At 38.6% G+C, this 26,507-nt stretch overlaps 1 protein-coding gene across 12 annotated transcripts in view; it reads right to left on the bottom strand.

The window, feature by feature from the left end:
- The window catches only part of ARHGAP15 (Rho GTPase activating protein 15), a 710,746-nt gene that overhangs the window by 135,759 nt on the left and 548,480 nt on the right, over window positions 1–26,507 (bottom strand). For 6 of the 12 annotated variants that reach the window (XR_010322327.1, XM_023542980.2, XM_003405853.4 and 3 more), the window contains one exon: window positions 9,393–9,527. Coding sequence is in view for 6 of the 12 variants with exons in the window: in XM_023542980.2 (XP_023398748.1) it covers window positions 9,393–9,527 (135 nt within the window). In the remaining 6 variants the exon portion in view is untranslated. Of the gene's footprint in view, window positions 1–4,303; window positions 5,485–9,392; window positions 9,528–26,507 lie in introns of those variants that run through there. The other 6 variants (XR_010322332.1, XR_010322330.1, XR_010322329.1 and 3 more) reach the window with 3 other exon arrangements.

The raw sequence follows: 26,507 nt of genomic DNA on the forward strand, positions 1-26,507 counted from the left end.
CATCATGATAAATGGAGAAATGACTGAAGTGTCAAGGATTTCATTTTACTTGGATCCACAATCAACACCCTTCGAGGCAGCAATCAAGAAATCAAAAGATGCACTGCATTGGGCAAATCTGGTGCAAAAGACCTTTAACGTGTTAAAAAGCAAAGATGTCATCTTGAAGACTAACGTGTGCCCAACTCAAGCCATGGTATTTTCAATCACCTTATATGCATCCAAAAGCTGAACAATGGATAAGGAAGACTGAAGAACTGACACCTTTGAATTGTGGTATTGGTGAAGAATACTGAATATACCATGGACTGCCAAAAGAATAAACAAATCTGTCTTGGAAGAAGTACAAGCAGAAGGCTCCTTAGAAGCAAGAATGGTGAGACTATGTCTCACATACTTTGGACATGTTATCAGGAGGGATCAGTCCCTGGAGAAAGACATCATGCTTGGTAAAGTAGAGGTCAGTGAAAAAGATGAAGACCCTCAATGAGATGGACTGACACAGTGGCTGCAACAATAGGCTCAAGCATAGGAACGACTGTGAGCATGGCACAATACCAGGCAGGGTTTCGTTCTGTATTAGGGTCGCTATGAGTCTGAGCTGACTCACTGGCACCTAACAACAACAATGCACATATACACCTATGTGTGTGTGTGTGTGTGTGTAGTATGTATATATATATATGAATAACATATATAAGCATGATAGGTATATCAGAGTTGGGGTAATGTTCACTATTCTCCTTGATAGCATATATCTTAAAAGCTGTGATGTAAAGTTAACTATTATTAACATATTTTATGTTATATATGATAAAGGGATAAGAGACAGAAGGAAACAAAGACATTTGCTACACACACACACACACACACACACACAGTCCTAACAAAATAAGGAAGACATAATCATAATAATTATATTCTATATCTGGTCATGTGGTCATAGCTGTTATTTAAAAGTATCTTCTTCCACTACCTATTCCTTAGTTTCTTTGCCATCAGCAACAATCTCAGCTCGTCATGGCCCTTTGCCTGGTGTGGTGACCCAAACCATCATTCCTGAAGGATCTGGGCCATTAATAATAGCCCTGTCTGAATTGGGTGGTTATAGTTTTTCATTGACTTTATTCGCAGAGCATGGTGGTACTAAGAGATGCTCTAAGGGATCTCCTGTATGCCAGATATACTCTTCCTTACTTCCACTGTGTAGTAGCAGCTCAATACCTTCATGGTAATCAGGAGTAATCACTCCACACAGTACAGGTGAACCATAAGGTCATTTGATAAAGGAGTTAGCACTGATTTTGTGCCCATGATGAGAATCTAAGGAACATTGCTAGGAGATGGGAAGAAGTCATTTTTGCACATCAAAGGCAACTTTGGATCCTTACAATAAATCAAGACATGTAAACTTCACAAGCTTTAATGTGAGCACCAAAGAGTTGAGGTGAAGAAGGTGACCAAAATGAAATGGTCAGAGAATCCTTGAATAAATGAGCTTTATTGCAGGTTTGAGTCCAACCACTAAGCTATCTTGCACAAATAATAGGTAACACATCCTGTAAGTAAATGCATGAGGTCATTCGTCTTTAGTTTCCTCTTCATCTATAAATCAATAGATAGCTTGACCACCATCTCAATTCTGATGATTGTTTGGATTTGAGAGAAGGCAGATGAAAATAGATATCTTAAGAGTATTTGTGATGTGGAAGCGGACTGGGTGTCCCCTATAAACTAAGAGAGGAAAATGTGTTGCAGTAGGCATAAAAATGGCTCCTCGAAGATGTCCAGGCCCTCATCTCTAGAGCCTGTGAATATTACCCTATACTGCAAAAGAGACTTTGCAGCTGTGATTAAATTAAGCATGGGGAGATTACTCTGGATTTTCTAGGTGGACCCAACATATCACAAGGGTTCTCAAAAGTGGAAGAGGGAGACAGAAGAGAGTCAGAGGAAGATGAAAGTACAGAAGTGGTTGGAGTCATGTGATATGAGAAGGGCTCTACCAGCCATTGATGCCTTTGAAGTTGGAAGAAACGGATCATGAACCAAGGAATGGGGCAGCCTCTAGAAGGTGCAAAAGGCAAGGAAACACATTCCCCCCTGAGGTCTCCAGAAAGATAAAGTCCTGCCAATGCATCGATTTTAGCCCAGTGTCAGACTTCTGGCCTACAGAACGGTAAGATAATAAATTAGTGGTGCTTTAAGCAACTGAGTTTGAGGTAATTTGTTGTGGCAGCAATAGGAAACTAATATATACATCATCTGGGAAACAAAGACTCTCACTCAGAAAGCAGACATGAATCCTTAGCTGAGAGCCATGAAACAATCCAGTTGCTGTTAGTTGCTGTCGAGTGATTCTGACTCATAGTGACCGTGTGTGTGCAGAGTAGAGCTACTCCATGGTGTTTTCAAGGCTGTGACCTTTCAGAAGCAGATGGCCATTGCCAGGCCTGTATCCCGAGGCACTGTTGGGTGACTTCACCAACCTTTCAGCTGGTAGTGAAGCCCTTAACCATTTGTACCACCCAGAGAGCCAGACGGCAGTGGGTTTGTTTGTTTGTTTGTTTGTTTTTAGAGAGCCAGAAGCTGTCCTAGATGCAAGAATTCCACTATGAAATAGAAGGACACAAATTTCTAGAAAGAAGAACTCTTGGAAAAAGGGGGCTCTGTGGAATAGAGTTTCAGAAAAGAGTAAGGATATTAAAAAGAAAAAGGAAGACAATGAAAAGAAAAGCAATTAAAACTTGAAGGAAATAAAAAAAAACCTACACAGGAAAATCAGGATCCAACTACAAAGCAAACCAAACGTGGCGAGAGTTTAAGCAAGCTTGGGATTGTAGGTAAATAGATTGTATTTGGCCTTGCGAGGAATATTCTTTGAGGAGATAGGGATTGTGACAATTGACTCCAGGAAAAAAAAAAATCTTTGCAAAATCATTTGTACAGGCAGTGATGATAATGCAAATATTAATGGTATTTACTGATTTTCTAATTGAATAAATTACTGAAGACTTACAAGGACCATTAAAATATAAAAAAGGGCCACTTAAATTGTTGGTGGTGGAAAAGGGTGGAGAGGTAAAGAGAAGGGTGGAGGGGAGACTTTGTTCTCTTTGCAAAGAGAAGCCACCACTTGTCTGTCAGTTTGTAGTAGCAGAGTGGCTTCAGTGTTGCTGTGATGCTGAAAGCTATGCCACTGGTATTTCAAATACCAGCAGGGTTGCCCACGGTTGCACAGGTTCCAGCCAAGCTTCCAGAATAAGATGGGCTAGGAAGAAAGGCCTGGCAGTTTACTTCTGAAAATTAGCCAATGAAAACTTATGGCTCACCACAGAATACTGTCCACTATAGTGTTGGAAGATGAATCTCCTAGGTCAGAGGGCACCACACAACAGCCACAACAATGGACTCAAACATACCAACAATCACGAAGATGGTGCAAGATCAAGCAGTGTTTCATTCCGTTATATATAAGGTCGCCACGAGTCACAGCCAACTTGATGGCAATTGACAACAACAACACAAAGGAAAGAGTTAGGAGATCCTGCTGAATGTCTATGGAACAAGAAACAGAGGCTTAAGCATACTAACATTACAAAGGCAATAAACAGAAGAGCTAAATATAGTAATGCGACTACCAAATATTGGAAGGAATGTAGCAGTGTGAATTCATATCAAGATATTTTACAAGGTTGGTAAATCACAAAGTTAAAGATATTATCTAGAGTTATGAAAAAGATATTTAGAGTTATGAAAATAACCACTGGAAGAGCTAAACACCGAAATACTTAAGTAAAGTTGCCTCTTAGGAGTAGCCCTGGGGATGTGAGGGGACACAGCCTTTATCTATTGCTTTCCATCATAAACTGTTCTGTAAGATTTGGTTTGTTACCTAGGCATGTAGTACTTTGATACAAGTAAAAAAATTGTTAAAAAAGGATACAAACAAAACTTCAATCCTGAAATAGTTACTCACATGAAATAGGAAAATAGCATTGTGTGTGTCTGAGTGAATTTCAGAAGAGGATGAGAAAGGAGTTATTTGAGGAAATAATAAAGTGGAGGGTTAGAGGGTAATGTTTAAAGCACTGATGGTTTTAATATCCAGTTAGTAAATACTGAAACATTACTCACTCTTGGGAAGTTCTACCTTATTTCTAACCTAGAACTCCTGATCATATGACATAATGCTAAAATTTCTGATTATTTAATATAATTCTAAACTTGAATTAAAACAAAACTGGTTTATATAGGACAGTCTTATATAGGATAATGTAACAGACAGATATTTGGCAACAGCTAGTTAGTTATTCCTTAAGCAAGATTTCTTTTAGTTAAATAGTCCCAGAAAAGCAATGTAGGATAATGTAAAAGTGTTTACGTTTTAGAGTCTGGAGTTGAATACTAAGTCTAATCTTTTGAGCTTTGTAAACTTGGGAAATACTTCTGAATCTTGCTTTCACCTCTAAAAAATTGATTTCTTTTCAAATAATTTATTGAGCACCTAATATAATGTAAGGAAAACTTCATCTTCCTTAATTCTCACAGTAGTTATGTGAATTAGAAATTATTTTCCACATGATCCTTCTGGTTCTCCAACATCTCCTTTGTTATTTTGAGGAATTACATGAGATCACTCTCAGAAATGCCAATGGGTTCTTCTCTGCCTTTCCTTTTTCCCAGGGACTTCAGGGAAAATGCAGATATTAAAACAGAAGAGGCACTGCCTTTTGTCTCTTTTCTTTGGACCTGTAGAGTTACCAGAATGAGAAGGATGGAAATAGAGGTAAACTTAGTACACTTCCAAGGATTCAGATGTACTGGAAATGCCCCGATCCCCTGCAGGTCTCTAACCACGAGATTGCATCACCTATCATAAAACTCTACAGTTCTGTTTTTCCACTGAGTTCACATTCACAGTGCTAATAATGGCTTCAGCACAAGTCATTTCCAGGGAATTAAGTCCTTACAGTCAGTGGGTTAAATCTACAGGCAATAACCTGCAGGTGACCCAACTGCATTGACCCCAAGTATGGAATTTCAGATCAATAGCTGCAGTACTTGGGTTCTGAAATATAAAACAATCCTCAGTGCTTTTGTTACCCCAATGGGTGTTATCAGACAGGGAATCACTATGGCAATGGCAGCAAGTTCTTATTAACGTTTGTTTTTGGTCCAAAAAGTTACTATTTCAAAAAGTAAATGCCTTCTGTTCATTCTTCTTGGAACATCTAATGATGACTTGCAAATATATATTGAGAACTAACAGTAATTCAAACAACACAAGTTTTTTTTTTTTTTTTTGTACATTAATTGCTTGTACATGAAATAATATTTCTTCCTGAGAGGCAGGGCATTCTACTTGGGCATAATAATCCTTTTGGTCTGTTCACCTTTTTAACTGTCATGAAAAGGTAACAGATCTCTCAAATTTGGAGCCAGATGAAAATGTTCACCCTTCACACACCGAGCTTGGGGGTACTGAAAGAGAAAAAGGAAATAACTTTGACACTACATGAACCGTGACATTGACTTATATGGTGTTTTGATCGCTTCTAACCAAAAAACTGAAACCACTTCAAGTATTTACACCAACGGAAGGAATTAATTTGATGCAGGGAACCGGTTACCCAAGTGATGAAGAAGCTGAAGAGTGAGGTAACCAAGAAATTAGCCATAGCAGGAAGCCAGTACCTCCTCAAGCCTGGAGCAGCAAAAGGAAGAGGACCCCTGTAACCAGATGGAACCACAATGGGCCTGCCAGCTGACTGAATCCATGGAGGAGACTGGTCCTCAGGCAGAGAAGCTGCTGGAGGCAGATGGGTGGACAGGGGCAGGGGATAAACTAATAAACTGTCTCGCTTTTCCTCCCACCCCTCCAGACACCCCCTTCCATCTCCTGCCAATGGTTTCCACTAGCTGCAGCAGCAGGAAGCCAGCCCTTAAGGCCACCTACAAAACACGACTGGCTAGGGTCAATCCTACTATGCTTCTACAGCATAGAAGTGAAGGGTGACGATCTGAGGGCAAAGATGCCCAGGTCCAGCATATGCGGCCATCTCTCTGGTGAATTTACTTTACCTGGTTGGTAACTTTTCGTACAAAACCAAGAACTCATAAATGGTCTGTTGAGCTTCTCATTGTACGTATATATTTTACAAGAAGCAATGTAAACAAAACAAAACAAACAGTTGCCATCGAGCTTATTCTGACTCATGGCGACCCCATGTGTGTCAGATTAGAACTGCACTCCACAGAGTTTTCAGTGGCTGTGATTTTTTGGAAGTAGGCTGCCAGGCCTTTCCTCAGAGGCGTCTCTGGGATGAGAGCTATGATGAATCCCAGCACACCTTTGGAACTGGATATAAATGTTCTTATAATTTTGAAAAAATTCATCGTGCACAAATGAGCCAAAGAACTTCTATTTTCTTGTTCACTGTCAAGGAATAGATGACCATTTTACCAACGCTTAAGGACATTTTTTAAGGACATATAAATATGAACTATAACCTGGAACTGAGTTTACCCTGAATTTAGAACATAAGAACTAGCTTCAAGGCTATACCCAAAAGCCAAGGGTGAGTAAACATGTATCTCTGCCCAACATCATAATATATTTCTCAGCCACATTACCCTGTTGGTTAATCCCCCCCATATGAAAAGTAATGAGACTGTGTGCAAGGCGAAGGGGATAGATGTTAGATGGGAACTCCCGTACTTTATGTGCAGTTTTCTAGAAGCCTACAAGTGCTCTAAAAAATAGCGTATTATTTAAAAAAAAAAAAAAAGACAGCTAAGTTGCTAAATTTGGTTTTCTTTGCCTTGAACAGGGAAGAAATACCTGTCCTGTATCTTCTCTTCTAGATTACTTTATCACACAAAGCTTACCTGGAAAAACACTGCCAGCATCGGTAAGGTATCTTACATTTAAACTTTTTTTTTTATTTATTGTGCTTTAAGTGAAAGTTTACAAATCAAGTCAGTCTCTCATACAAAAACTTATACATACTTTGCTATGTACTCCTAGGTGCTTTCCCCCTAATAAGACAGCAGACTCCTCCTCTCCACCCTGTATTCCCCGGCATCTTACATTTTTAAAAGACTTTCATAGGCAGCATGCCATTCATTCTCATCATAACCCATTTTATCAGTGTTGGCAATAACTCTAGCTAATAGCCATCAGTCACAGCACCATGCTGCTGCCTCGATTCTGCCCTCTTTAGTCCTGGCCATGCCTGTGTTTCTCAGATTCTGTCCAGTTTGTGTCTGAGTCAAGGATGGCCAGGAGATGGTCTTACTTTTCAGGAAAATTCAAAGGACACACCTCAAGTGGGTTATGAGGGCCTGCTTCCTATATCTCTCAAGCTAATGGCCTGCCTAATATCTTTAGAATCATGAAAACTAAGGGAAACTTAAATGATGTGGTTTCCATATGATAGCCCCCAAATCAGCACATGGATACAAGTACATTCCGAGATGAGATTGATAATTGTCACTTAAAAGTGTGCAGCCCACGATGTGAAAATTGTCTGAGTTCTTTAAGTTTATACAATAAGGGATAGGGACCCAAATGCAAGTTTCCCCAGTCTCCTAGCAGGACACTGTCCTAGCAGCGTGAGTGGTCCTCCACGCTTGCATTTTCTAAGACAATATCAGAATAGCTGCTGTGGAAATGCATTCTTGTTTATTTTTTTCTTCATTCCTCCTTTTAAAGGAAATTAAGAGAGCCTGGGAACTATAAAATGTTGTTCTTGAGAAGCTCAGGGCTCCTGAAATAAGAAGTCATTACAAGGAATAAGAGCTTCAGCTCCACTACAGAGCCCATGATTCAAGCAGTTACTACAGTAAACAACAATAACACCATCTGAAATCATGAGGAGGCCACAAGAGAAAGGCCTGGGAAAATCAACTCTGCTTTATTCCCCTTCGAGCTACGGCTGCTTACCAAAAGGTCGGCTGTCTGAATTTACCAGGTGCTCCTTGGAAACCCTACCAGGCGGTTTTACCTTATACTAGTTTTTTTTTTTTATAGGGTTGTTCTCAGAAACTCTGGTGGCTTAGTGGTTAAGTGCTAGGGCTGCTAACCAAGAGATCAGCAGTTTGAATCTGCGAGGCGCTCCTTGGAAACTCTATGGGGCAGTTCTACTCTGTCCTATAGGGTCACTCTCAGTTGGAATCAACTGGACGGCAGCAGATTTGTTTTTTTTGGTTTACAGGGTCGCCGAGTCAGAATCAACTCGACGGCATCGGGTTTGGTTTATTCCCCTTGACATCTTTTTTTTGCCAGGGCTTTAGGACAGTATGATAACTTTTGTGGAATGAAAAACAGGATAAAAGTTTACTTTCAGGGACTATTCTTCAGCATGGGTTCCCTGTATCCCACTAATGATAGCGCAGCACACATAGTCACCCAAGTTCAGACTTCCTATGTAGAGTATTTTTTTCTGGGAAATTTTTCTCGATTGGACTTTAATTAAGCTCCCGCCAGCCTTGCCGTCTTTTTCACTTTATCTTTCTTTCGTCTTTTTTTTTTTTTCTCCCTTAAATCAGCTTGCTTGCCAGGAAACTTCTTCCGACCTGTCCCAATCATGGTAAGTGCACCCTCAGATATTACATTTAGAGATGTGACAGGAATTGTTTCTTCATGGATCAATAGAAGAAGTTTCCTTGCATTTCAGAAAGATTTATTTTTCACTTAATTATTTATTTGTTGATTTTTACTTAAGTGTGTGTGTGTGTGCCCGTGTTTTCTGAATAAGAAAATAAGAGGAAAGGAAGCCTCATGGAGTATGACTATTGGTTAGGAACGGATATAATACAACGTTCTGTAAAGTCACTAGTCTGGCAGGAGAAACTTATCCTTACTTAATTTAATATTCACATTTCTCACAAGCAAATAGTGGCTGAGTATGTTTCTAGCATTGGTGAGTGAAGGGTGAGTGAGCCCAGAGATAGTAATGCCTCAGCTGATGATTTAGCATGTCATTAATGCAATGTAATCTTTAATTCACTTAGGTGGTTTTTCAAGACCCCTTTGTACTCATTCCAATTCTTACAGTATAAAGGCAGCCAGTGGGGTTGCCAAAGGTGACCTCTTAAAGGAGATTCCACGGAAGGCTATTTTCAATGGAGGAGGTTGATTTAGAAATAGGCCACCCTACGTAGAATGCCTTCTTCTTTGTTTTCCTTTTTTTTTTTTTTAACTCAGATAATATTGCACGGCTAGTAAAGTAAGCTATCAAAAAAACAGACACTAAAACCAAAGATACAGAGCATTGGGGATACTGTCTGTTTTCTATGATTATGGGTATCATCACTGTTACTATTTACTTAATAATTCCACAGTGCCAGGTTATTTCACCAACTGCTCCTGTATGTGAGGTACTTACTGATCGCCTCCACAAACCGCTCAAAGAAGCTGTAAGGGAAGAGCGGCTCAGGCAGCTCCCGGAAAAACATCTTCAGTGCTCCGGTGACAACGTGGATGTCCTCCCACTGGCTGTCGTCCAAATTCAGCTTCTCTTCTGGGAAAACACGAGGAGAAATGGAACAACTGGTTTTAATGAAACAATTACAAGACACTAATTATTATGTTAATGTTTGCCTACTATCATCAGCAACCGTTAACAGCCTTCTGCACCTAGAGGTTTGGTGCTGTGTGCATTTTTTTTTTTTTTCCTCCTCCTTTTTCAGTAGGAAGGGGAGCATTTTCAATGGAATACCATCTGTAGGAATGCAGCTAACAAAAAAACAAGAGACACAAAGAGACAGTGCCATTGACACAGTATGTCAGATACATTTATTCCCATAATGCATCAGTATGAAAATTAGCACCACAGCTCAACATGATTCAAAGCTATTTGGTTTTGAGGCCGAGGGGCTAAGAGTTGCCAATGATGGCCGGCTCAAGGGACCGGCCTAAAGACCTCGCTGAGCCAACAGGAGACATATGCTAAACATGGCAATAGAAAATGAGTTATTGCTTTACACGTGTTAGCCTTGCTATGTACAAGGGAATAATGGGTAACACTTTTTTCCTTTTTTTGCCTGAATATAAAGTCAGCAAGGAATAGAACATGGAGTGAGAAAGGAGATTAATTCCTTCTTACTGCTTCAAAAATATCTTTTTTTTTAGTTTTCATCTCAGTGAGGAAAATTTGCCCAGCAACAATATTAGACAGACCCCTGTTGGCCTACATTGGCTATGCAAAGCTGTCAAAAAATGATAAGACACTAAAGACAAACCACGAGTGCTTACCAACTCCTTTCAGAAACAACAAAAATGATTGCTTGGGAAGCCTGAGTGAGTTAAGACATTTAAATATTAAAGTCAAAGCCAAAATGAAGTTTTCAGTAGAAACAAAATGATGCCGGGCAATTGTTTTCTTCTTTTCACCCTCAATATCAAAGTCTGCAATCATTCTCACTCAAGAAGTGGACGTATCAGGGCCTGAAAGTTACATCCCTCACATACAATTAAAAGGAAGCAAGGCACAAAGGCATTGCTATTGACCCACAGGACTTCTATTTCTAAACATGCACCGTAGAAGAGATTTTTTGTTCTGTGCTTAATGAAAACATAAGCTAATCATTTTAGACAATCTGGGAGTTAACTGAAAAGCCGAGTATCCTGGTGAGAATTTAACAGGTATTTGGTAAACTGGAGTTCTGGTCCTTTACCACCGTCTTGGGCTCCCATTCACATGCCCCCGGGTGTCAGTGTTATGAATGCGGAGATGCACTTTGTACCAAAAACATAAGAAAACCTGGGAACGGTCACTGAAGGGGCTCTCTGCATGGACTGTTTCACCAGTATTATTCACGTCCTTTAAAAAATATTAGCTACAATCTTTATCAGATCCTTTTTTCTAAATGGGCTATTATTGCCAGGGCTAGTCAGTGGCCGTTCTTGCTCAATAGAATGTTCGCAAGGGAAGGAACGAAGGTGGGTCTGTTTATTTCAGACGTTCCCCCATTCAGTCTTCATTCCTACCTCAATCATAACACAATAATATGATCTACAACAAAATCAGCAGAGGAGACCTTCTTTCTGCCCTGCAATCATTTTTGATTGATTGTATTTCAACAATTAGTCTTTTATTTGGCTACACGCTATTGAAATAGGCCGACAGCATCTTAGCAGGCCAGCTTTAAACAGTCAACTGTTAACAATAGCATCAAAAAGGGAGACCTGATGGGGTTTACTGTCACTTTAAAGAACAGGGTTTTCACATTGTTGAAATCTGTCAGATATTTTGAAATGTCCCTCTCACTATGGTGCCACACCCCCTGCGTGCCCTTATAATAAAATTGGTTTTACTCCTGATTAAATCATTTTCTCCCTACCCACTACCATACTTCTCATAATGGACCTGTGCGCGCTACAGCTGGTGTTCTTCCCATGGTACCAATTCTTACTTTATCTTTTAAGCACTTTGCTGCTAAGATCTCATGCAGAGTGCTTATGTTTTGTTAAGAGCTTCATTCTTAGAGAAATAGCTTAACACATGTTCTAAAAATGTTGTACAACTTATTGCTTAAAACACATTTAGAAAATGTATAAGTAGTGTTGCTTTGGCACTGAACTTTAAGTGGAAACCTAAACACACGTACACACACACACACACACACACACACAAACAACTACCTCTACCAAAAATTTATCAGAAAAGTCCATTGTAAAATGCCTTACATCAGATTTCTCTGCCTATTTGGTGTGTAGGTTTGAGACTGTCAAAGGAAAGTGTTAGGCAGGTAAAAAAAAGGGAATAATCTTTACTTTGAGCAAGGAAACAACAACAGCAATAAATAATTGCTTAGTCAAAGGCAAATGCCACTGACATTAGTCACCTTCACATAAAAGTAAGTTAATTAAAGTAACTCTGAAAATGGGGTGTGTGTATATATATATATGTATGCAATACAAGTTGATAATGATATATCTGGCATTATTATTAACTTGTATTGCATAAACCAACATTTCTACCATAGATACTTATATGGTCTTCATTTAAAGGAAAATAAAATAATTTGTAGCCCTCCAACAAGTAGCTTAAATACACAATATGGCAGGTAGTTGGGAAGAGTATTTTTTATATCAAGTTTTTCATAATCAATGAAAATCAACATCCCCTGTAAATCACAGAGGGCTTCAAAACATATTAAGGACATCATGTCTTATATAAACATGCTGTTACGCCCATATTTGTAGACCTTCTCGTGAATTCAACCAGTTTTCAAGATGAACTGATTATAAACCTATCCTCGTGTTAACAGGTATTATTATTTGATAGGTATTTCTAACTAGACTGCTAGCAGTTATGATGTCTTATACTTTTCCCTTTTTCTATAGAGCAGGTTTCTCAACAGTGGCACTACTGACATTTGATATTAGTGACTTCTGATGACTTTTTTTCGCTGTGGGGGCTGTCCTTTACATTGCAGGATGTTTAGCAGCATCCCTGGTCTCAACTCACTAGATGCCAGTAGCACTCCCTAGTGGCGATGATGAAAGATGTCTCCTGATATTGCCAAATGTGGCCTGGGCAGGGGGGAGGGAGGGTGCAAAATGGCCCCTGGTTGAGGACCACTGCAATGGAGCCTCTATAATTCTACAGAAGTTACTCAATAAATACTGACTTATGAAGTGTACCTTAAGAGGGCAGATAATTAGAAAGCTAGATACTCACACATTAAAACTTCCTTAATATGAGTTTAAGAGATGGTAATATTATTGTCAAATCAAAAGCTTTTAAAGAACAAAATTTACATGACCACATTGTAGAGCACTTTACAGCAAAAACAACAACCCAGTAATTACTTAGTGCTTAAACTGCATTAAGGACAGTGTTATGCACTTTACATTCATTATTTCATTTAATCCTCTCAATAAGGCAATGAGGTAGATATTATTATCATCTCTACTATTATTTTACAGATAGGGAAAGTGAAGCATAGGAAGAGTAAGTAACTTTCCCATGACTGTAAAGTGTTGAAACCAGGATAAAAACCCAGGAAGCCCCCACTCAAAACTACCATGCTTAAATTTCATCTTTGCTGGCACAAGCTGAAAGAGAAAAGGCAAATAAACAGTAATTGCAAATGGCAGCAGACTGTTACTTCAAAGACAAGGATTTTTGTGTTTTATTCCTAAAAGTCTCACTTTAGGCTATGTTTTTACCTGTAAACTGACTCCAGTCTTTCATAATCACTCATTTATAAAAATCAGAGATTCTTTTATAAACAGATATAAAACAAATTGGCAATAAGAAGAAACGACATTACCAAAGGGTCAGGAGATGGAGTAAATTCGTAGGTGGCAGTGGAAAGAGATTATACAAAACATCTATTCCAGGCTTGTCTTCACCATTAACTCATCATATATCTGTTTGTTTATTTGTAAAATGAAGACAGCTGGAAAGACTGTGTTGGTATCTAATGGAAAATATCAGATACGAAAATGCATCTGAAACCATTTGGAAAGAATAAGGGACCAAACAAATCTAAGGTACCCCAATGATATGGAGAGTGAGTAAAGGACAAGTGGCAAAGTATAGAATGAACTAAGGTAATGGAAACACCAAGAAAACATCGTAAGCCATTCTGGTTATTTTAGAGGAATCACGTCAGCGTGATGCAGTTTGTTCATGTCAGCGTGATGCAGTTTGTTATATGCGATCAACAAAAACTTTAGTCGCTGGGGTTGACGACAGGGAAGAAGGCTGGCTGAATGAATCAAGATACCTCACTATCCTTACTCTCATAATCTATACTGGTTTCCCCTGGGTCTCTAGTTAGGCTATGTTAAATTCATTTTAGTCATAACTTTTGGCTTAAAGCATTTAAACTGAATTGAAGATAGATTAAGCTCCAGAATCCAAATACTATGTGACTTTATGAGATCACAAAAACTGTATCTAAAAGTCATATTCAAACAAGCCTATCTAGAAACGCCCTTTCTCAAAGGATCTTCTGTGTGTTTCATGTATTTAGTAAAAGCTTACCTATATCAAGTGAAAAGCAACTATAATTGAAAAAAATTGACAATAACGATTAGCAACAATCTTTCTTAAAAAGGAGAACTGAAGAATGGACATTCCATAGCCAAGAAGCTCAATGACAGTTTCCAAGGAAAAAGAGCATGCAGATATCACCAACAGTTAAATGACCACTTTTCTTCCTCTTATAATGCATAGTCCTTTGTAGACTGGTGCAACCAGAAGCTGCCGTATCAGGGTAGTTTTAACTAAAATCAAACTGTTTTAATCTAGTGAAATTTGCGTCATTTGAAAGGCGCCTGCAGATGACTGGAACTATTTGGAATAGAATGGTAACACAAGAGTAAAAAGGTAACTCCTCTGTGTGTACTGAAAAACAAGTGCATTTTTCCCTGGGAAGTTTTTCTATAGACCTTTTAAAACCTCTTTCCAACTTTTATTTTATTGTCATAATAAAAGAAGAGAAAAGATACCCTGAGTTTCCCAGCATATGGAGGGAGTAACTCTGATTTCATTAATATAGTGACAAGAACCTATTACATCGTGAATCTCTCGTAAAGGATGTGGAATCTGCTTCCAGTGCAGATGACCATTTGGAAACCTTATCTGAAAGACTTGCTGGGTACATGAAAGTCACACCAGGAACGAAAGAGATGCCAGAGGAACTATCGATCCAAAAAATAATAGTATGTTTAGCCATAAAATCAAACTGGAAGTTAGATATTAAAGTGAATAAAATGTCACTGTTTATCTATATGGATGGAGCTGATTTTTAGTTTAAAGGAACAGACCAAAAGAAAGTTGGTTGAATCATCCGAATTGCTCACCCTTTCTTGTTGTTCTGGCATCCTGAAGTGACAGTTCAATCTGATTCCTGGTGGATTAGAGAGGGTCCAAATTCTCAAACGTGGTGATGTAAACCGTGTGCCAGAAGCTGCATCTCCCTGTGCTGCGCTATCTAAAGCCCCTTCCTTCAGCACCGTGGCTACAACGTGAGACTTCGCTGAAGATATTGTCTTAGAAAACTAGGACAGTTGGCCAGTTACTTCGTTTGTTCACTTAATTTTTATTAAACACACATTGACAACAGAAACTATGTACCAGGCACTGTGCTCTGTGCTTTTCAAAGCAACAGCTGCTGAGGCTATTTTATAAGAAGAGAGCTTTACCAGGTGTGCATAAATATTTACTAACGTGAATATAAAGTTCTAGACAGTAAAGGACATCTTATATTGTGTTTCTGTCCTCTAGAATCATATTCTGCTGACCTTGAAGATGAGCAGGGACAAACTCAAAGAACAAGTTTATCACTCCTAAAATGTATGTGATGCCCAGGGATGGATTACCCAATAAGCAAGGCTGAGTGGGCTTACTTGGGTTGACTTACTAATCTGTGGTGCACAATCTCACCTGTTTTTCACCACATCAAAAGTGGGGGAAACCTTGAAATTGTTCACTACAGGTTAGTGAGTAAACACAAGTAAGCCTGTAGGTACCTTGCTTAAGGTAAGCCCCTGTGTACCTTGCTTACCGGTTAATCTATCCCTGGTTATGCCCAAAAGTTTTGGGCTGAGAAAGATGCCACGTTCCTGGATTGTATCTAAACATTTCATTAACACAAGGGCTATGACACACTTGAAAAATATGGCAGACAACAGAGATAGTTGTTTAGGAAGTTCTGGTTGAATAAAAATAATTGTCTGGATTCAGAAAAAGGGTTTGAAGCTGGAATTATTCAGATAATTGCTGCTTATTCAGGCTCAGGAGCCCTGGTGGCACAGGTTAAGGCTGCTAACCAAAAGGCTGATGTTCGAATCCACCAGCCATTCCTTGGAAACCCTATCGGGCAGTTCTACTCTGTCCTATAGGGTTGTTATGAGTCAGAATCTATTTGATGGCAACAGGTATTCAGGCTCAACTATCTCAAATGATTTGCTTAAGAACTAGAAGAATACCCTATAGTGTGACCTCCAGACATAGACTAACACCATGATTGCCATTTTCTTAACCCAGTACCCAGTAACCCAGTGTCGTCGAGTCGATTCCGACTCAAAGGGACCCTATAGGACAGAGTAGAACTGCCCCATCTGAGTCATTCTTTTTTTCCAGCTACAACTTCTAGAGTAGAAATATTTCATTGTTGAATACAACAGCCTGAGACTCAAAATAGGAGAGGATATTTAAGATTTCTTCAGAAAAACTTCACCTAAGCTCAATCGTCTATGGCCAAAGTATCAAAGAAGGAGGAAAGTGATTTTAAATAGGAAACTTTGTACTTCAAAATTAAAGAGACTTAATCTTTACCATTTGTCACAGTAACTCCTAGGAAGTTGTTAGGAGGCTTACTGTACCTTATAAGAAGAGATGATTGGACCTGTGCACAAAATGGGCTGTTGTGCCACACCTGGCCCAGAAAAACTGCAATTTTGTGTGGCCTCCTTGAAGTAGGAAAGTGGCAGGAAGCAAGAAAATAACCAGTAACGTTCTTAGATGATGAAGGTAAAAAAAAAGCTGTTATATCTTAATAGCCGATGGAATAATCTGGCATGCCTGTTATTTGTTTTCTATATGCTATTTTTTATATACTATGTGTGCATCATTAGAGATCATTTGAGAAGTCCAAGGCAAGTGAATAATGTCACAGGTAATATGAAATATCTTTAGCTGCTCTCTTTGAAAGAGGTAGAACATTTTACTACATTCAGTTCAGGAACTGAGTCAGGAATGAGAATGTCTTACTTTTATTTCTCCTCAGATTTTATTTGAATGTAAATAACAACATAATAAATAGATACAACTGAAACTTGTAAAGCAAGCACCACAGATGGAAAGTATAACAAATGTGTCATTGCTTTGTGTATTTTTAATTTATAATCACATCACATAAAACATCTTCCCATCATCATAACTACATGCATAATGCCACCTTATAAAACGATGTTACTGACATCACGCTTCTCTCCAGACTTCTCATATTTTGTCTAGGCATCCCAGAAGAGATAGCCTTGCTCTGACTCTAACAACAACAACAATAACGAACTAGCTTTTCTTTAAGTTAGGTTCATAAATAAAAAAATGATGTATTTCATGGTACCAATATATGTTGCTTTAATTCCTTTCTTACTCAAAGCTGCCAACACTGCTCTTATTTCTATTCAGTCAAAGACTTTTTGTACTCTACAGACACTATACACAATGGTTCGTTTTATTTGACCGTCTTCTCCAAACGGATTCTGAATTTACTTGAATTCCATGGATGATTTCATACATTACATTCAAAGGGTAGAGAATCTGGAGGATTAAATTTCAACAAATTCATTTTTAAAAGCTTCCTTGGTATTGGCTCTAAATTTCAACACTGCTACTTGTTCTCTCCAAGTTGCATTTATAAATATCAAACAGAAGGTTGGGTCCAACCATATCTCATTATGATATCTAGGAAATAAACATAACTAAGTCTTATAATTGCCCATATAGAAATAATATGTATAATGTAGGTATGTGTACACACACAGATCTTTCTTGACATTCTGATTTCCCCGCTCATCATACAAGAACTGCTCTCTCTCCCTCCTAAGTTTGTGTGAAAATGAAATGATATATGCAAAGGCTTATTGCTACTGTTATTAAAAAAAAAAAAAAAAGGACATTATCTTCTTTGCCAGCCTGACTTTGGCAAATGTTTCCAGAATCTAAGATAATTTTCAGCTTTAATTGTCCCTCTTACCAAACTGTTGGTACGTGTAGGGTTAGAAATGACAAGATTTAGCAAGATACGGACTTGGATTTTTTTGCTAATCAAGAAGTCTTCTGTCTGGAAATATCCCTTCAAGAAAGTGGAAATAAAAGGTAAACAAAACCGGTAGATTAAGACATTGGTATTCTAATTTGTTGAAATCATTTTATTCCTTGATAAGACATCTGTTAGTTGTCACTTAAAGATAACCAAAACAAAGAGAAGATTTCTAGCAATGATGCAGGATGATTTTTTTTAACATAAATTGGCTTGATTAGTTTAACTCGTCCAAGTGGTTGAGTAAATTTTCCACTTCATTGCACAAGACTAGCCAGAGTTCTACCAGGGTACCTGAAATAAGAGATGGTGTTTTATAAATTTTACAACTATCTGTATAATGTTGGGCAAGATAGCCAGGTCTCTTTGCATCCATTTCTTTTTGAAACCATGGGATAAGATCACCCTCTTAATTTCACAACCACAGAATTTTCCAAGTCCAGAGTAATGATACAGAATCCATAATGAATGTAGTTATTATCAATAACGGCTGTTTTTCTTTTTTCATGAATGAGAAAGTTTTAGAAATTCTTTTCAATAGGAGTCGGCCCACTTGAGTCCAGGGGTCTGTTGACAATTTCAACTTTCAAAGATATGGAGCATATCATTACTGTGGTGCATCTTTCTACTGCAATTTTTAGAAAATCATAATTCACATAAGTAATGCAGAATTTTTTTTTTTTTAGTTACAAAGGAGCTATAAACAATAAAAAAAAGCTGATTAAAATGTCAAAACATTTGAAAATGATACTTGAGAACATTTAATTGTTAAACAGGAAGTACACAGTGGTTTTTGTTTTTATTTCTAAAACTGTATTTATTTAAACTTGAAATATGTAATACATTTACACAATTTAAAGCTGAATGTATAAAAAAAGAGTCTTTTTGCAAAAAGTCTCTTTTTTGGACTGTCCCCAACTACCCAGTTCCCATTCCCAGGGAAAGCCAATGTTACCAATTTCTTATGCATTTCAAAGATATTTCATATACAAACAAGAAACATGACCTTTCAATATCATTTAAAAAGAACAAACAATAACACAATACATGCACTCTTCTGCATCTTTATTTTTTTCACTTGACCATATATCACAAATTATTCCCTATCAGGTCACAAAGAGTGTTCTTACTTTTTTTTTTTACAACTACATATTACTTTTATGGATGTGCCATAATTTACTTAATGAATCATCAACTGTTGAATACTCTGCATTGTGATAAAAGTAAATAGTCTTGTACACAAATCATTTTATACCTGTGTGAGTGTACGTCTGTGTGAACAGAACAAATTAATTGATAGACCTGGAATGCTGGGTCAAAGGTTGTGTGTATTCATAATTTTGAAAGATAATGACAAATTGCTCTTATAGGTATTGTACCAATTTATGGTGCCATCAGAGTGTTTGAGAGACTACGTCACATTAAAGATACGTACTCATTACTGCCTACAGCTCTTCTCAGGTGCCCATAAATAAATTGCGCCTTTGAATATATAGTTGGAGAAATATATAACAAAGAGTAAAATGAAGAGAAGTAGGGAGGCTTGAGTTAAAAATATACATAAAATCTTTGTTAAACACAAGAAGAGACTCTTATGAGAGATTTAACTTCTGACGAAGTGAAAAGTTTGCATATTTAAGTTGCAACAGGTAGTGAACAATGGATGTTGAATAAATGTTTAATAATAATAAAATGAGCCCCAATAACAATAATTGTTTACAGTCTGATGAAATAAGAATCTAAACAGAAACAAAGTCAAATAAAATAAAGATGAGCATACCAAAAATTAAATGAATGCATGGAATTATACTGCTATATGTCCACTTCATCATTATAGCTAGCAGTATGAAGTAAAACAAATAAAATACCAATCAGATTAACTAAGATATTCGTTCATTAAACAATTGATGCAACACTTACTATGTGTCAGATATTGTGCTAAGTGCAGGGAGATACAACCAAAAACCAAACCCGTTGCCGTCAAGTCGATTTTGACTCAGTGGCACAGAGCAGAACTGACCCACACGTTTCTAAGAAGCAGCTGGTGGGTTTGAACTGCTGGCCTTTTGGTTAGCAGCCAAACTCTTAACCACCACACCACCAGGGCTCCAGAGGAGGTAGACCAAACCAAACCATACCCACTGCCATTGAGTCAATTCCAACTCACAGTGACCCTATAGGACAGAGCAGAACTGCCCCATGGGGTTTCCAAGGAGCGCCTGGTGGATTCAAACTGCCAGCCTTTTGGTTAGCAGCCATAGCATTTAACCGCTATGCCACCAGGATTTCCAAGAATGTCATATACAATGTCAAGATGATAAAAAATCTCCTAAAGTCAATGACAATTCTCGAGCTTTCTTTAATGTCACTGCTGGGATCGTGCTGTCTCTAAAGAAGAAGCCACCCCTCTTAATTTTATATTTGTTTCATTAACTCGGCGGCACGCCCAATGAGTTGCTTAACAAATACCTTTTTAATATAGACGATGATGACGATAATTAAGTGAACTCCCAAGTTGGAGGGTTGTCTACAGTTTCTCATGTAGAAAGGCAGGGAGACATCATACACCATGGCCTCAGGTCACCTATTAGCACTAACACACACTTCCAGAGCCCAAGTAGTTTTGACCATTATGAACCTCTCCTCTGACAGCTCTCACAACTCCTGACAAACACCAAAATCCCAAAGCAAACCCACTGCCATAGAGTTGACTCCGACTCATGGCAACCCCATGTGTTACAGTGTAGAATTAAGCTTTACGGAGTTTTCTTGGCTGTAATCTTATACGGAAGAAGATCGTGAAGGCTGTCTTCTGCGGTGCCACAGGGTGGGTCTGAACCGCCTACCTTTTGGTTAGTGGTCGAGTGCAAACCATTTGGAGCAAAACAGAGTAGATGTGTGCTTGGGCTAAGCTTACCTACACATGTTCTTATGTTAGAGTACATGGGAAAGTCAGCAGAGGAAGCTGGAGGGACACACGTGGGAAGATACACGCTTCTCTAACCAGCACTGTTACCCGCCTAATATGAAACACATTTGTGGCACTAACTCCTGGGTCTTTCCCTATGGTGATCGCCATAGAGATCTATGCTGCTGATGTTGATTCTTGCCTACAGTTCTGCTTCATTTCAGATCCCGCTTACTATGTTTCTGGAGTCCTGGTGGCACAGTGGTTAAGAGCTCAGCTACAAACCAAAAGGTCAGCAGTTGGAATCCACCAGGCACTCCTTGGAAAACCCTATAGAGCAGTTCTGCTCTGTCCTATAGGGTCACTATGAATCAGCATCGACTAGAAGGCAACAGGTTTACTGTTTCTAATCTTAGCCCGGTAGTCCCATAACTCTTGATGCACCTTCTAATTAATTTAACCGTAGTGATACAACCAGAGGGCTCCTCCTGTGTCAGAAGGAAGAATGAGCAAGAAGCTCAGTGGAGAGGCACTGTTGTATTAAAATACTGCATATTCATTGTGGAAAAAATTCTTGTAGAGGAAGTCAGGAAATAGAGTGAGACACTCAGGTGTATTCATGGAACCATTACACAACCTGAGAAAAAATCTAGAAAACTGACAGTTAGGCATGTACAAAGGATTAAAGTTCAGAGACCAATTATTGTGTGTCACATTTATCAAAAGTTCAGGGAAGTCAAAATATTCTATTTTCCTGAAGTTTATAAAGACATGCTGCCAATTTAAAAATGAGAATCCATCTGGATTATCTGACCAGAGATAAGACTTCCGTGGTGTTTCAGTATCATGCACTACTCTACCGAGTCTACAAAAGGGAATTACAATTAATTGGATTATGTTGATCTCTACATGCTGATTGTAGGGAAAGAAAGTATAAAAATGTAACTATTGCTAACAGGTCATATCTATCATCAACCATGGGATTTGCTTTTTTTTACTTACCATTAAGATTCATTTCTTCTTTACAGTCTTCCAATTTGAAGTCATTTAATTATAGCATTTAGAAAATTCAAAGGAAAAAGCAAACCTACTTTCAATATATTATATAATTGACCTCATTTTATTCCCTTTTATGATGAGGGAAAAAGAAACGGATGGCTTGTTTATTGTTTAGAAGCTTTTTTACTCTCTTAACATCCTTTTACAATCTTTCCTCAATTTCAGTTTAACTTTTTTTTTTTTTAACTGGGTTTCTATAAAGGAAAAGCTCTGGGCTATGCTTCTGGGGAGTCAAAGATGTGGTCTGTACTTTCAAGGAACTTTAACATCTAGAAGAGCAGCTAGGCTTGCAAAACCCAAATATCACGACATGGCTAACTGGAGTATTCCATTAAAGGTATAAACTACTAGGACAGATAATAGTAATAGCTGACACATATTGAGCACTTCTCAGGCACTGTTCTAAGTGCTTCGCGTGTGTTAGTTCATTTTATCTTTATGTCAACATATGCTGCAGGTACTATTATTAGTTCAATTATTATTATTAGTTCAATTGGAGCAAAACATTGCTCAGTCCTGCTCCATCTTCATGATTTTTGGTATGTTTGAATCTATTGTTTCAGCTATTGTGTAATGCCTTCCAACAAAAAAAAGGAGGGCTCATATTTCAGCACTCTATCGGACAACAATCTTTGTGATCCATGGGGTTTTCTTTGGCTAATTTTCAGAAGCAGATTACCAGGCCTTTTGTCCTAGTCTAAAAAAAAAAAAAAAAATTATTTTTTTTAAAGTCTGGATGCTCTGCTGAAACATGTCTACCTTGGGTGACCTTGCTGGTATTTGAAATACTGCTGGCATAGCTTCCAGCATTAAGTCACCATAGTATGACAAGTTGACAGATGGGTGGTAGAGTTTAATTTTACTGGTGGGTAAATGGTGGTCCAGCGATAAGGCAACTTGTCCAAGTTTACTTGGCTACTTAGTGGCAAAGTTCAGTTAGTCTAGCTCCAATCCAAAAATCTTAATCACTCCACTAGCACCAAGTATGAAATGATTTGTTCTGACTGGTGAAATTCTCTGATGCAATGGCAGTAAGGGATGCATAGGATCTTGATGGGCTGAGATGGGTAAAGAAGGGTATTCTGGGCCCAGGAACATGGGGCAGTTCTACTCTGTCATATAGAGTCACTATGAGTTAGAATCTACTCGGCACAGAACAACAAGTTGTTCCCAACGCCAGCATCTGTTGGGAACTTGTTAGAAATGCAGATTATTGAGCCCTACCTCAGATCTCCAAGCCAAATCCATTGCTGTTGAGTCAGTTCTGATTCATAGCAACCCTATAGTGGTTAAGAGCTCGGCTGCTAACCAAAATGTTGGCAGTTCAAATCCACCAGATGCTCCTTGGAAATCCTATGGGGTAGTTCTACTCTGCCCTATAGGGCTGCTATGAGTTGGAACTGATTTCAACATCACCTGACAACGACAACAACCTCAGACCTCAAGAAGCCCTAGTGGTGAAATGGTTAAGTGCTGGGCTACCAACTGAAAAGTCAGAGTTCCCTGCCTCAGACCTCAAGGAGCCCTGGTGCTTCAATGGTTATGTGCTGGGCTACTAACTCTGAAAGGCTGGAGTTGGAATCTGTAGGAGAAAAGACCTGCTCCTCTAAAGATTGCTGTTGTGTGCCATCGAGTCGATTCAGACTCATAGTGACCCAACAGAACAGAGGAGAGCTTCAAACAGAGGGTTTCAACATCAACGAGTTTTTTTTTTTTTTAAATCAGTGTGGAAGCAGATTGCCACATCTTTCTTCTGCAAAGTGGCTGATGGGTTTGAACCGCCGACCTTTTGGTTAGCAGCCAAGCACTTAACCACTGTGCAACCAAGGCTCCTTTAGTAAAGGAAACCCTATGGGTCAGTTCTACTCTGTCATATAGAGTCACTATGAGTTAGAATCTACTCGGCACAGAACAACAAAAACCTTATACTTAACGAATCATAAACTCTGGGAGCAAGGTCCTCCAATCTGTGTTAACAAGCCCTCCAGGTGGTTCTGATGCATGCTAAAGTTGGAGAACCACTGCTCTAGAAAAGAGAGAGATAAGAAAGTAGATGTTTGATTACTGGCGAGCAGCCTTTTTATGGTTAGTGGAAAAGTGGGTTATGAAATGTATTGAGAACTCAGCTTGGAAGTCATTGGGAAGGTTTAGCTGCCATGTTCTTCTTCAGATAAAAGAGAACCATCAAAAATTTGAGTGTGGGTATAATATGATCCAAGGAGCTGTGGTGGTGCAATGGTTAAGCATTCAGCTGCTAACTAAAAGGTTGGTGGTTTGAATCCACCAGCAGTTCCATAGGAGAAAAACCTGGTGATATGTCCCAGTAAAGATTACAACCTAGGAAACCCTAATGGGGCCGTTCTACTCTGTCATATGGAGTCGCTATGATTTGGAATTGACAGCACCCAACAACAACGTAATATGATCCAGACTGTAGTTTATGGAGGTGAGGATGCATTTGAGAGGTGAGAAAGCAGAAGTATATAAGTTAGTTAGGGGGCTACTGCAATAGTCCAGGCAAGACACCATGAACATCAGAGCTAAACAGTGTTTGTAGAAATGCAAAGAGGAGGATGGGTATGTGAGGCCTTGACATTTACTGAATATGGGGAAGAGGGGCTAAAGAGAAAACAAGGAACCAAGTAAAACTCTATGGTTTCTAGCTAAGAGAATGTTGATGTGCCAATGCAGTTATCTTAAATAGGACACCTGAGAAAGAAGAGCTAGGCATTTTTATTCATTCAATTAGTTTTTGGCAAGAAGATGCCAGGGATAATGAGTTCATTTTGGAGAAGGCTCTTGACACATTCATGTACAGATATCCAGCAGACATTTGGAAATTTGAGTTTGTATCTTAGTAAGGGGATAAAGAATGAATAGATCCATTTGAGAATTATTAACACAGAAGTGAAAGTTGAATAACAGCAATAACAATAATAACTACAGCAATGACAACAAGAAAAACTATTAACTTTGAGCTTTTTAAATGCCAGTCCTTGTGCTTGGTACTCTACGCATAAGAACTTATTTAACCTCTATCACAACCAAGAATGAGTTATTGCTCATACTTTGTGAGTGAGGATCTAAGGATCAGAGAAGTTAAACAGACCCACTTCTCACTTATTGATGTGGTTAAATTCCAAAGACCAGGTCACTATGTGAAAATTCGCACTATGCAAAAATGGAGGATGACCACATCAAATCACACAATGGAGGATGACTCCATCATTACATAACTGCCAAATTACATTTTTATATAACTGCAAACTACATCATTACATAATTGCCGAACCACTGAGACTCATGGCTCAGCCAAGTTGACAAAAAACCTTAACCATCACAGCCAGTGTTACTCACCCCTAGTACCTTGGCATTCGTTACTGACAGATGTACATTGTTAATGCACAAAATAGTTGCATAGTAGATAATTTTACTATTGCTGTAAATATGAAATGTCGGATAACAAGATAGTTGATAAGTGAGGAGTAGGTGTAACTTGCTTAAGGTCACACAGGAAGTTAGGGTCACTGTCAAGTTTCTAAAACTGATCTGTCTCATTCACAAACCAGGTTGCAAAACTAAACCAGTAAGAGCTGAAAATGGTCAAGTAACATATAGAATAAGGAGAATATCATTTGAATTTATGTCCTGGAAGTAAAATACAATCTACTTTTATGTGAGGTATATCAGCAAATGTACGATTTCAGACTATGATACAAGAGAAATATATAACCAACAATATGGATTCCTGCATTAATAATTTATCTCCAATGATGAGCATCTAAAGAAATAAGCTTGTTTGACGATGCAAATCCAACAGCAGCCATGTCCATAGAGGGGCAGCATTAATCTTAATTAAACAGAACAAGTAACACTTTGTCCTTGAAAAACACCAGCCACTGCTAACCCAATGCTCTTTGATGCATTGCTGATTAATTACAATGACTATTGTCATGGATTGAATTATGTCCCCCCAAAAATCTGTTTATCAACTTTTTTAGGCCGTGATTCTCGGTACTGTGTGGTTGTCCTCCATTTTGTGATTGTAATTTTATGTTGAGAGGATTAGGGTGGGATTGTAACATGACCCTTACTCAGGTCACCTCCCTGATCCAAGGTAAAGGGAGTTGCCCTGGGTTGTGGCCTGTACCACCTTTTATCTCCCAAGAGATAAAAGGAAAAGGAAGCAAGCAGAGAGTTGCGGACCAAGAAAGCAGCATCAAGAGCGGAGCATGTCCTTTGAACATGGGATCGCTGTGCCTGAGAAGCTCCTTGACTAGGGGAAAATTGAGGACAAGGACCTTCCTCCAGAGCCCACAGAAAGCGAAAGCCTTCCCCTGGAGCTGACTCCCTGAGTTTGGACTTGTAACCTACCAGGCTGTGAGAAAATAAATTTCTCTTTGTTCAAGCCACCCACTTGTGGTAATTCTGTTATGGCAGCACTAGATGACTAAGACAACTATGGTGTAAATTTTATGGGATAAAAGACATCTAAAGTTGAGAAGAATGAAACACATGGATTGATAGGTCCTTCCCAGGTTTAACGGTTTTGTCTATACAAACAACAAGCTGATGGCTTGCAATCAAATCTGAAACATGGTTGGACAAGTACAGATAACCGGTGAGATCTATAACTCTTCACCTTAGTCCAACGGGTTTGGGAAGGCAGGACTATGGATCTTGATTAAAGGCATAAAGTGATTTTAGGAACATTATATTTTAATTTTCTGAAAATCTAGGTTACATT

Source organism: Loxodonta africana, chromosome 6, assembly GCF_030014295.1.
Source record: "Loxodonta africana isolate mLoxAfr1 chromosome 6, mLoxAfr1.hap2, whole genome shotgun sequence".
Taxonomy (NCBI): Eukaryota; Metazoa; Chordata; class Mammalia; order Proboscidea; family Elephantidae; genus Loxodonta; species Loxodonta africana.